The sequence below is a fragment of the Rhamphochromis longiceps genome, linkage group LG2 (genome assembly GCF_057381845.1).
Source record: "Rhamphochromis longiceps isolate RC_006_pf linkage group LG2, R_longiceps_female_GT1.1, whole genome shotgun sequence".
In the NCBI taxonomy this organism is placed as follows: Eukaryota; Metazoa; Chordata; class Actinopteri; order Cichliformes; family Cichlidae; genus Rhamphochromis; species Rhamphochromis longiceps.
Window position 1 is genome coordinate 30,734,308 of NC_140558.1, and position 9,906 is coordinate 30,744,213.

Below are 9,906 nucleotides of genomic sequence, written 5' to 3' on the forward strand. Positions count from 1 at the left end.
CTAGCTTTCAGATCCTTGGGATGCTCGTAAGCCGGTTTGTGCAGTGCATTAATCTGTGGAGTAAGTAATGTTATAAGAATACGTGTACAGTAGGACAGTAAAGTCTACATGGCAGATGTTTGACTGACAACATAAAAATTTGTTTGCCCAAAAATCATTTCTTACCCCCTATACCTTCATCACTCCAAGCGACCCACTCACCACCAGCTTCTCTACTTCTTTATACCCAGTACCTTGCCCACCCCCCTTACCTTCCCCATACCCTGCAGGCACTTCCATCACCAGCCACCTTCCACCCTCCCAAAATATATATTAAAGCTTTACTTGCTTTGATCATTTTGTCTACCTTGTCCAGGCAAAGGTTTCCGTGGCGCTCAGCAATGGCCTTGCGGAAGCTGTGAGAGAGCGGATACAGCATGCTGTGGTGTGGGTGCACTGAGGGCAAGCGGTTCTTCTCCAGTTGGTCTGCCACAATGCTCACAAGCTTTTTCATCCGCTCATCATAATCTGTCCAGTCACACACAATCTGAAAAAGTGGGGGGCAAAAACAACAACAAAAAGTAGTCAGAAAATTTGTTTTGATAACAGCAGAAGTAAAAAAAAAATAAAAAATAGAAAGATGCAGTATAACAGCAGATGAACACCTGTAGGCAGTGTGCCAAGTTGCAGTAAGCATCAGGGAAGTCAGGCTTCAGTTTCAAGGCTGTGCGATAAGATGCAATAGCCTCTGGGATGTTTCCAGAATCCTAAAAATAAAATAAATACAAACATAAAAATTAAAACTCCAAAAGGCATACTCAACTAACAAACGGGTGCTAACTCAGGTATCCATTGCTCAATTTTTAATTAGGTTTGTGTGAAAATACATCTTTAAATTTACTAATTTAATGTGAAAAGCAACATCAGAAGCAACCTGGAGGTGGATAATCTAATAGTGAAGTGCTATATCTATCTATCATCTAGAGAGAGCATATGAAGAGTAAAATTAAGAAATATTCCTACCTTATGGATTGAGGCTAAATTGCTGTGAGCATCAGCAAAGGCGGGGTTGATCTGGATGGCACGAGTATAACACTGCAGAGCTCCCTGAACATCTTGCATTTCTTTTAGTGTATTCCCCATGTTTGAGTAGGCATCAGCAAATGTGGGGCTGATTCTAAAATTCAAACAGTCCACATAACAAAATTACTCAGCTGTCAGGTCTTTTTACACAAAAGTAAATAATCATAGGAGTGTCACAGGAGAGAAATTAATGGATTTAATTTTTCACTCATATCTGGCAACACTCAGGTGGCTTCACAGTATACTTACTGCTCTATTTTCATGTACAAACTTTAAGTTATTTAGCAGCAGTTATTAAGATAGCAGCTTTTTCGGTAAATGTTGCCAACGGGACTTTTAGGAATGCTACAAATCAAACATCCATTTAAAGTTAGTAGATCAGTAACATGTCTGAACTAAGACAGCTATTCTCACTTTAGAAAAGTGACAGGAGTGATTAAACATGAGCCCAACAAAGAAAAAGAAAGCTAATTTCAAGCATAAACTCAAAGTCCACAGTTGTCTCCAGCATTCATTTACAAACCTGATTGCCTCTTTGTAGTGCATGAGGGCTTCCTGCAGTTTTCCCTGCTGCTGCAACACACTGGCCAAGTTAGAGTGAGCTGCTGCAAACTCTGGGAACACCTGATGAATAAAGTTTGAATAAGTATCACCACATGATCATTTTTACTGTAAAAGTGAATATTTCAAATCTGTTAATCTTGACAATGTTAAACCCACCTCTAAGGCTTTTCTGTAGAGCTGAACAGCTTCCTCGATGTAGCCCTGCTCACGCTTGATATTGGCCAAGTTGTTAAGGGAGTCGGCATGAGTTGGACACAAACGCAAAGCTGTGTTGTAGCACTCTTCGGCTTCAGACACCTGTTAGGGAAAATAGAACTCAGTCAGTAAAAACTCAGCAAGTGTTTAATGACCTCAGAGGTACTCAAGATTCGAGACAAAAAACACATTACATTTCCTTTCTCCTTTAGAGCGTTTGCCAAATTGCAGTAGGCATCAGGAAAGTGGGGCTGCAATTCAATAGCACGGCGGTAGGTGTCAATAGCAAGGTCAATGAGGCCCTGCTCATAGTAGACACAGGCCAGATTTCCATGGACAACAGCATGATTGGGGCTCAGACTCAGGGCTCTCAAGTATCCAGCCACAGCTCTGGAAGATGTGAATAAAAGTTATGAATATTCTGCAAACATTTAAAATGAAATGATGTATGCTACAACCTAAAAACAAAAAACCCACAAGCAGATGCAAAAATCTGTCATGATTTAGACTCACCTGTCAAAGATGCGGGCCTCCTTCAAAACATTGCCTAAATTGATGTATGCATCAAGGAAATTTGGATCCAGTGTCACTGCCTAAAAACCAAGGAAAAAGACTTTATATTTGATACTGTTAAGGTGTCTCATAATATAGTTTGATTAATGTTACAAAAAACTATGCAACTGACCTTTTCAAAATGGTGTATGGCCAGCCATATCTCTCCCTGGGCATTGAACACACAGCCCAAGTTGCTCCAAGCCACGGCAAAGTTGGGCTGAGTCTCAATGGCTTTCAGGTAACAAGCCTTCAATGGGTTTAAAATAACCACAGGAAAGGAGAAGAGGTAGAATGGGAGAGGTATAGTGCATAGAGGGGGGGGGGGGGGGGGGGGGGGGGGGTTTGATAAAAAAATAAATAAATTAAAAAAAAAAAAAGAGATTGAGAATAAAAGCAAAAGAGAAAACAAAAAGCAAGAGAAAGCAAAATTAGTGACCATTCTCCATGATGGCAAAAAGTGAGTCTACAGCATGGGCTCGCCTGCGCACAAGTCTGCCGCGCAAAGCTGCAATGCTTTTTCCTACGCTGCGCGGATCCAACCGACACCCACACATAGGCCCTCATCCTCCAGTTATGACCACATCCTTACCAAATGTAGTGGTTACTAGAACCAGTAAAATCTGCTGTCTGCCCACCCTAATAACAATTTTTATTAAAATTTAAAGTACCAACAAACAAACTGCATGAAATCTCTATTTGATGTTAGCAAGGCATCTCACAACCTGGGATGCTGGGCATTTTGTGCAGGTGAAAGTCCCTGTAATGCATGCGCAAGAAACACGAGCGCGCTGCGTGGGTCACCACGCCTGTGCACCATATTATGCTCTTTGCATGACCTTGCTCCTGGCAAAGGTTCTTATTGCGCCGCTACGCTTGCTGAATGGCCACGTGAAACAGCTGCAGACCAACAACCCCTGACAGAACACTTGCAACACCAGACTGGCACACACTCGGCACCCACAAAATGGCTCTGAATACAGAGAAAGGCAGTGGTTAAATGCTAAGATAATTACACTGCCATTTGTCACAAAACGTTGTCTTTGGTTTTGTCATAAGCCAATTACACTTGAAATTTAGGGGCACTTGGCAACCAGGCTGGTTGCAAGAGGGGGGAGGTCCACAACTAACAGGCCAAAGGGAATGAAGGGTATGGGGGAGCCGCACGCTTGCGCTTTCCGCCTTTTTGGTTGCTTGGAAGATATCGCTGCGCAGCCCCTGCGTTACTGCAGACTCACAGCGCACTATCTGCATGATCATCAGAACGCTGCAACTCCAAATAAAGAAGGGAAATCAAAACAAAACAGGAAAAAAATAACCAAAATGTAAGAGTTAGAGGGTTCTTACTTGTTTTTCATGATTAATGCTTCCAAAACCAAGTTTCTTTTTTTACATAATATAAAGTTGGGTAATTAGTATAGCATATTTTAAGAAATGCTTACTGTAATGCTCTACTATTATTACTACTACTACTATTATTATTTTTTACTTTTTTCTTTTGCTCTTCAAAAGGAAGCCACAAGACAGAGGAGCTCAAGCATGAAGTAAGGTGGTTTTTCTTTTGTTGGCAGTTACAAACCCGTTACCATATTTTTGGACTTTGTCAGAGTGGTGGTCGCAGCTGGCTGGAAGAAGAGGAGAGGACTGAGGCTGCCCTAGTGTTCCTTTCCGCCAGGCACCTACGCAGGAATAGTGTCACCCACCTGAAACCTTCTAAATAACAATATCAGTTGTGGAAAAACCAAAAGAGACAAAAATCAGAAAACAAGATCGTTAGTAAAAGTTCTCAAACAATACATTTTTTTTAAAATATGGAAATAAAAATAAAAAAGCACTTTTGTCCAAATAACAAACAAAAACTATAATACTAGCCTTAGTTTTCATTCATGCAAATGAATGTTTCATTTCAAAGAAAACAAAAGGAATGCTTTAGGGGTAACTGGGAGGGAAGAAAGGCTTTGATCTGTGCAGTACCAGGGAAAGTCAAGCTTCCAGTAAATTCTCAATTCAGTTTTTACAATCACAGAACAGGAGGGCAGTTACTGGCTTGATCTTGCCCAAATGAACTGATCCCATTTCTTTGGGAATAATATTACATATTTGAAGAAAAAAGGGAAGAAGTATTAATCATGGCTTTTCTTTTTTTGCATTTTCATGAAATATTTATAGAACTTTGATTTCTTTATCCTGGCCTGCTTTCTTGAGTCCTGGCCAATGGAGAAAAGTCTGTGGTTTAATTATTTGTATCTAGAAGCCTCCACAGCTCTGAAATAAAGAGGTCATCGCTGTTGCGCGTGCTTCTGTCTTTCTAACCCAGCATCTGACGCAGGCGGTGGAGTACCAATGGTAAGCTGTCTGCCTGACAGCATTTGTGCCACTTTGAGGCATGTGAGAATGACTGCTCTTAAATCCATATGTTCAGTTAACAATTTAAAAGCAGTGGATATCTGAAGAGATAACCAGCTGGATAAAATCCATCAAGTGGATCCAAAAATTGATGTATATGTGCGGAAAGGCACTGTTGGGAATGTGCTCAAGCACTGATTAAATCAAACTGAAGGGTCAGGAAGACAGCTTTGAGCGCGCCCACTCCACCAATCCTCAGCAAGCGCGCGGGGGGGCGGAGCGACAGAGCTGGGGAGCTTGTGACTCCCTGATGCTCCTCCCCACTCCTTTACCCCCCTCTAGCACGAAATAAGATGGCCTGTAACCAGCAAGACAACTCCATAATCACAAATTTAACCCAATTCAGGTAACCCCCCCCCCCCCCAAGAATATAGATACATTTAAAAGTGATAAATTGAAGTGTAGCACCCCCAAACTGACAGCAAACTGAGAAGAACCTGTCATAAGGGCACTTGAAAGAAAAACAATACAGGAGTATAGTAGTTAGGTTAGAAACCATCTTATCTTTTGCACTGCAAAGATAAACTAACTTTTCATCAGTTCATAATTTCTTCAAAGACCGAGCCAGCGTTTTTCCTCCAAAGTCAACTTTATGGAAATGCATGGGGCCGAGGTTAGTTCAGCTGTGTGAATTTTGAAACTCCAGCCTTTCTTCCTGAAAGGGAAAGGGACTGATCTCTGATAAGAGGTCTGTGTAAAGCAAAGGACATTGGGACTAAAAGTGATATAGGGTAGAGACGAATGTAATGTGTACACTAAAAAAATTTTGTTTTTTAAATGTAAGCTGTCTAAAAAAACAAAAACAAAAAAACAACAGTATGTGTATTGCTTTGTTTTTTTTTTAAAGAAATTCAGAAAACCTGATTTCCACATATGGGTGTTAACCCATTACAGTCCAGTACTTCAAAAAGGTTTAAAATAAGGGGATAAGAAGCTAACTGCAACTCTGAAAAATGAGGAGATGCTTCCATTTTCTGTCCTTCACATAAGTGGGTTGAATAGTAAGACTGCTTTAAAAATGTCAAAGCGGAGAAAAAAAAAAAAAACATCTATGGTCTTAGTGAGTGACACTAAAAACAAAATTGATGGACAAGGAGGAAAAAAGAAAGAAAGAAAAAAAGATCTACAACAAAAATACAAACGCCACATCTAAGTATACGCCAACGCGCTGTAACATACCTTGGCCTCTTCCAAACGCCCGAGGGCTTTAAGCAAATTCCCCAAGTCACTGCGCACACAATATAGATCCTGTGAAGATGGAAAAAAAATAAAAAAAAAAATTCTATAAACAGCCTATTTGTGGCCATTCCAACTAAATAAATGTATAGGGCATTGACACATACAATTTAGAAAAAAATATAAATTAACTCACTGGGTTGTATTGTAATGCGGAGACATAAGCCTGCACGGCTCCCTCCATATCTCCTGCGGCCACCAGAGCTGCAGCCAAGTTGATGTACCCGTCAATAAAATCTGGCTTGAGTCTCAGAGCATGGCGATAATGCTCTATTGCCTCCTGCAGCTGCCCACGCTCCTTGTACACATTCCCCAGGTTGGAGTAGGCCTCAGCCAACATTGGGTTCTGCTTGATGGCCAAGGTACTGAAATGAGCAGACCTGCAAGGAAAGATTATGCACAAACTATTACACTCCAGAGCTGACACAGTTGGTTCAAACTGCTGTGTAGAAACAACAGCAAGGCCCAAGATGTTAAAGAACAGAAAATTAGTTTAAGATGCATTGTCAAATATGATGAAAATCCCAAATATCAAGACACATTAACATGAGCCTCAGCACCTGAGCAAAACTTTTTATTCAAATGTCTACTATGCAAACATGCAGGCAGTACAGCCCAAAATAAGTTATGATGAAAATACCACGAAGATGATCACCATATTCAATTTGATCCTGTGAGCTGTCATGGAACATTTTTACTAACCAACAGTTTTTGGGGTAAACAACAAAAGCATACAAGTTTAGCATTTGTATTATGGTTAAATACCAAATTCAACAGCATTACAAGGCTGTAATGATACTGGCATTGTCCACATTTAAGGATTTGAAATGAGTGAAAAAGCCTTTAGATCATATTACTTGAAAGACCCAAGCACCTGAAAAGAAAGGTTACACTCCAACCACCAGAAATGCACAAAACCCAAGTTAAACCACATAACAGGATTTGCACAAGACAGCCCAGCTGCTCCACAGGACTCCCCAGTGTGTGCACTCAAAGCCAAGACGACCCATTTTCCTCTGCTACTGCTCACATGCCCAGTGTGCTTTTCCACCCCCCCAACACCTCACCTGTCGAGTCTTCGGCACTGGAAGTGGATGGAGGACAGGAGCAACAGCACGCCTGTGTTATCAGGCTCCTGCCTCCACAGCTGCATGCAGTGGCGCTCAGCTGCCTCAAAATCCCCTGACTGATACTCCCGGTGCGCCAGCTCAGCCAACCCTTGGAAGGAAAGCATACGTTTTGTTGGTTCTGGAGCACCAACATAAGCCAAGGAGGGGGAAAACGACACGTTAGAGGTGATGGAAAAAATTAAAATCAGACAAATGATAACAGAATTTTTTTAAAGAGGAAAATAAGACAAATGCTTTAATTTAAGAAGAGTGACTAACAATTTGAACTCAAAATAAAAGGGGGGGGGGACTCATGATACACATTTGGGGATTTTACATCTTATTGTGTGGGTAGGAGTCACAATAAAGTCTAACAAATAAAAAAAATGGAGGAAAATAATGTGTGTGATGGGAAAACAGGCAAGCAGATGGATGAAACAGGTGTGAGAGGTTCTGGCAAAAACTCTCCATAACACATTTTGGATGTTTAGTAATTTATCATATCAAATATGTACTTTTATGAAACACCAGATTACTTTATTGTAACTTACTCTAATACAATTTTTATGTGTGTGTGTGTGTGTGTGTGTGTGTGTGTGTGTGTGTGTGTGTGTGTGTGTGTGTATCTGAAGCGGTAGTGAACACATCAGAACGCTCTGCTCCAACAAAACAAACTAGTTATTCAAAGGTGGGGCTGAGAAAACAAAGCCGCATCATATAGCTAAACTTTTACTGCAGGGCTAATAATGCAGTAGATCCGGTTTGCTCAAGCGGTCATGACACTTACGTAACATTACTTGTGGAAAGAGTATAGCTTAAAATGCTTAAACCACCAGTCAATGCGCGAAAATACCGGGTTTCAGAACCGTTCTGGTATCAGTATCGCCGATAACCTTTGGGATAATGCTACCATTAGCCTAAAGGCTATCTGTGCTAAGCGGTAGACATAGGCCAGACTTCAGTAGCAAGGCCCCCCGATAACAAATTTCAAAGACATCTTCAAGCCCCTTTGTGCTGACTTAGCTTTCACAGCGACCCTTAAACATGAAATCAATGAAACAAAAATGGTATAACCCGAGCAAACCGCTAAAGCACCTTCGTGGAATGCTTATTCGTCTGCGTTAAAGTGTGACTAGTAGACAATTTGCGGCTACTTCGACGCAAACCTGTGCTAAAAGCTAAATTACGCTAATGTTAGCTTTAGGGCTTTTATTGTCGCGATACGAGGTAGAAATTTGAGCCCGCGTTGCTATTACTAACATGTTCTTCCACGTTGGACAAAAGACAAATTTAATAAATAAAAACAGGGTTAAAATAGTTTACCTATTTTCTTTTTTTAAGGTCTATTTGTTAGATACTAGCTCGATCGCATCTAGGGGGGAAAAACCTACACAAGGACACAGTCTTTGAAGCTTGCCTTGTTGCCTTCTGTGTAGAATTACTTGCATAAAAACAGCAAACCTGTGCTGTCGGCCACGTTTCCCACTGAGCTCGCCATCTCCTCGGTCTTCGAGTCTTGCACGGTGGTCGTCAATGTGTCCTCTAGCAGATAACAATCTCAGAGAAAAAAAAATTGCGACAAGCAGAAAACACGTTGCCCCAATAGCTATGCAGAGTTAGCTAAACTAATGTCCTAACGTATGTTTCTTTTTCCCCTAAAGCGACAAATGTAGATCTCGCAGTGGTTAGTATCAGCTGGCTAATACCCAATCAATTGTCTTGCTGTTAAGAGCTCGTTTTTAAGCTAACATGTTACGTGCTGTTGGTTTAATGGCTCTTGCTAGCTTCCCCTTCCCAACAAAGCAGCAGTGGATCATAAAATGGCGAGATGGGTGGAACTCGTTTTTGAGATAAACTAGATCCGTTCACCGCCGTTACCGAGACACGTGTGTAAAACTGTAATAAATATCGCACGTAGCGATGTAAAAATATTTCAGAAGATTTGTGATTACATTTTTCTCCTTTTATCGCGTGTTATTTCTTTATTTACTAAAGTTTTAAAAAAAACATATTAGGAACGATGCTGCGCGGAAGAACACATTGGTGCAGTGAGACGGAGTGCAAACGGAAAAAGCCAGCAGAGAACCGGTTTTAAGATTCACGAGGCAGATCGTCTGTGGATTGTAACGTGTTACCACAGCCACACGAGAATAATGTGAGACACCGACATTAAATAACAGTGGGTGGATTCTGTTTAAGTTATGCAATGCACAGCTGGAGATCTACGCGGCTCTGCTATGCAGATAAAACAGGCGCAAAAACTGAAGTGGTAGTGATGTTAACTAATATACAATTCAAGAACTAGTTGTCACAGATCATTCAGATCACCAAGCAAAGTTTAATATTAAACACAGATTAATGAGATAAATTATGATTTATAAATCCCAATTTGTGAAAAAGTAATTGCCCTCGAACCTGTTTTTAATGCAGACTTTGACTAAGCCACTAAAATATCTTTATTTTGCTTCTGTTTTTGTTTTTCCTGTTTTTTAAGTCATTTAGAAGTGGACTTGGTGTGTTTTGTATCATTGTACCACTCATAATCCAAACAGGCTTGGGCTTCAGGGCATGAAGTGCTAGCCAGACATTTTCCTTCAGGATTTTCTGGTAGAGAGCAGAATTCAAAGTTCCATCAATTACGGTAAGTCGTCCGGGTCCTGCAGCAGCAAAGTTGATTACCTCACTTTGCCCCACCTGGGGCACACAACAACAGCCTATCCTTAAATGACTGTGTTAGCCCATGTCTATCCTAGGTGGAAAACCCAAGTGGGCCCTACGTGTG

At 41.0% G+C, this 9,906-nt stretch overlaps 1 protein-coding gene across 3 annotated transcripts in view; it reads right to left on the reverse strand.

Annotated features, from left to right (window-relative positions):
* The window catches only part of LOC146677459 (UDP-N-acetylglucosamine--peptide N-acetylglucosaminyltransferase 110 kDa subunit), a 14,754-nt gene extending 5,819 nt beyond the window's left edge, over window positions 1–8,935 (reverse strand). Inside the window, exons 1-13 of one of the 3 annotated variants that reach the window (XM_085422547.1) lie at window positions 8,586–8,935; window positions 7,083–7,263; window positions 6,152–6,395; window positions 5,959–6,027; window positions 2,507–2,623; window positions 2,335–2,414; window positions 2,016–2,211; window positions 1,783–1,923; window positions 1,586–1,686; window positions 1,003–1,156; window positions 645–746; window positions 329–526; window positions 1–53 (exon numbers count right to left, since the gene is read on the reverse strand). The exon at window positions 1–53 is cut by the window's left edge and continues 106 nt beyond it. In XM_085422547.1, the coding sequence (XP_085278673.1) occupies window positions 1–53; window positions 329–526; window positions 645–746; window positions 1,003–1,156; window positions 1,586–1,686; window positions 1,783–1,923; window positions 2,016–2,211; window positions 2,335–2,414; window positions 2,507–2,623; window positions 5,959–6,027; window positions 6,152–6,395; window positions 7,083–7,263; window positions 8,586–8,622 (1,673 nt within the window). In that variant the 5' untranslated portion in view covers window positions 8,623–8,935. The remainder of the gene's footprint in view (window positions 54–328; window positions 527–644; window positions 747–1,002; window positions 1,157–1,585; window positions 1,687–1,782; window positions 1,924–2,015; window positions 2,212–2,334; window positions 2,415–2,506; window positions 2,624–5,958; window positions 6,028–6,151; window positions 6,396–7,082; window positions 7,264–8,585) is intronic. The other 2 variants (XM_085422565.1, XM_085422555.1) reach the window with 2 other exon arrangements.
* Between the last annotated feature and the right edge of the window lie 971 nt (window positions 8,936–9,906).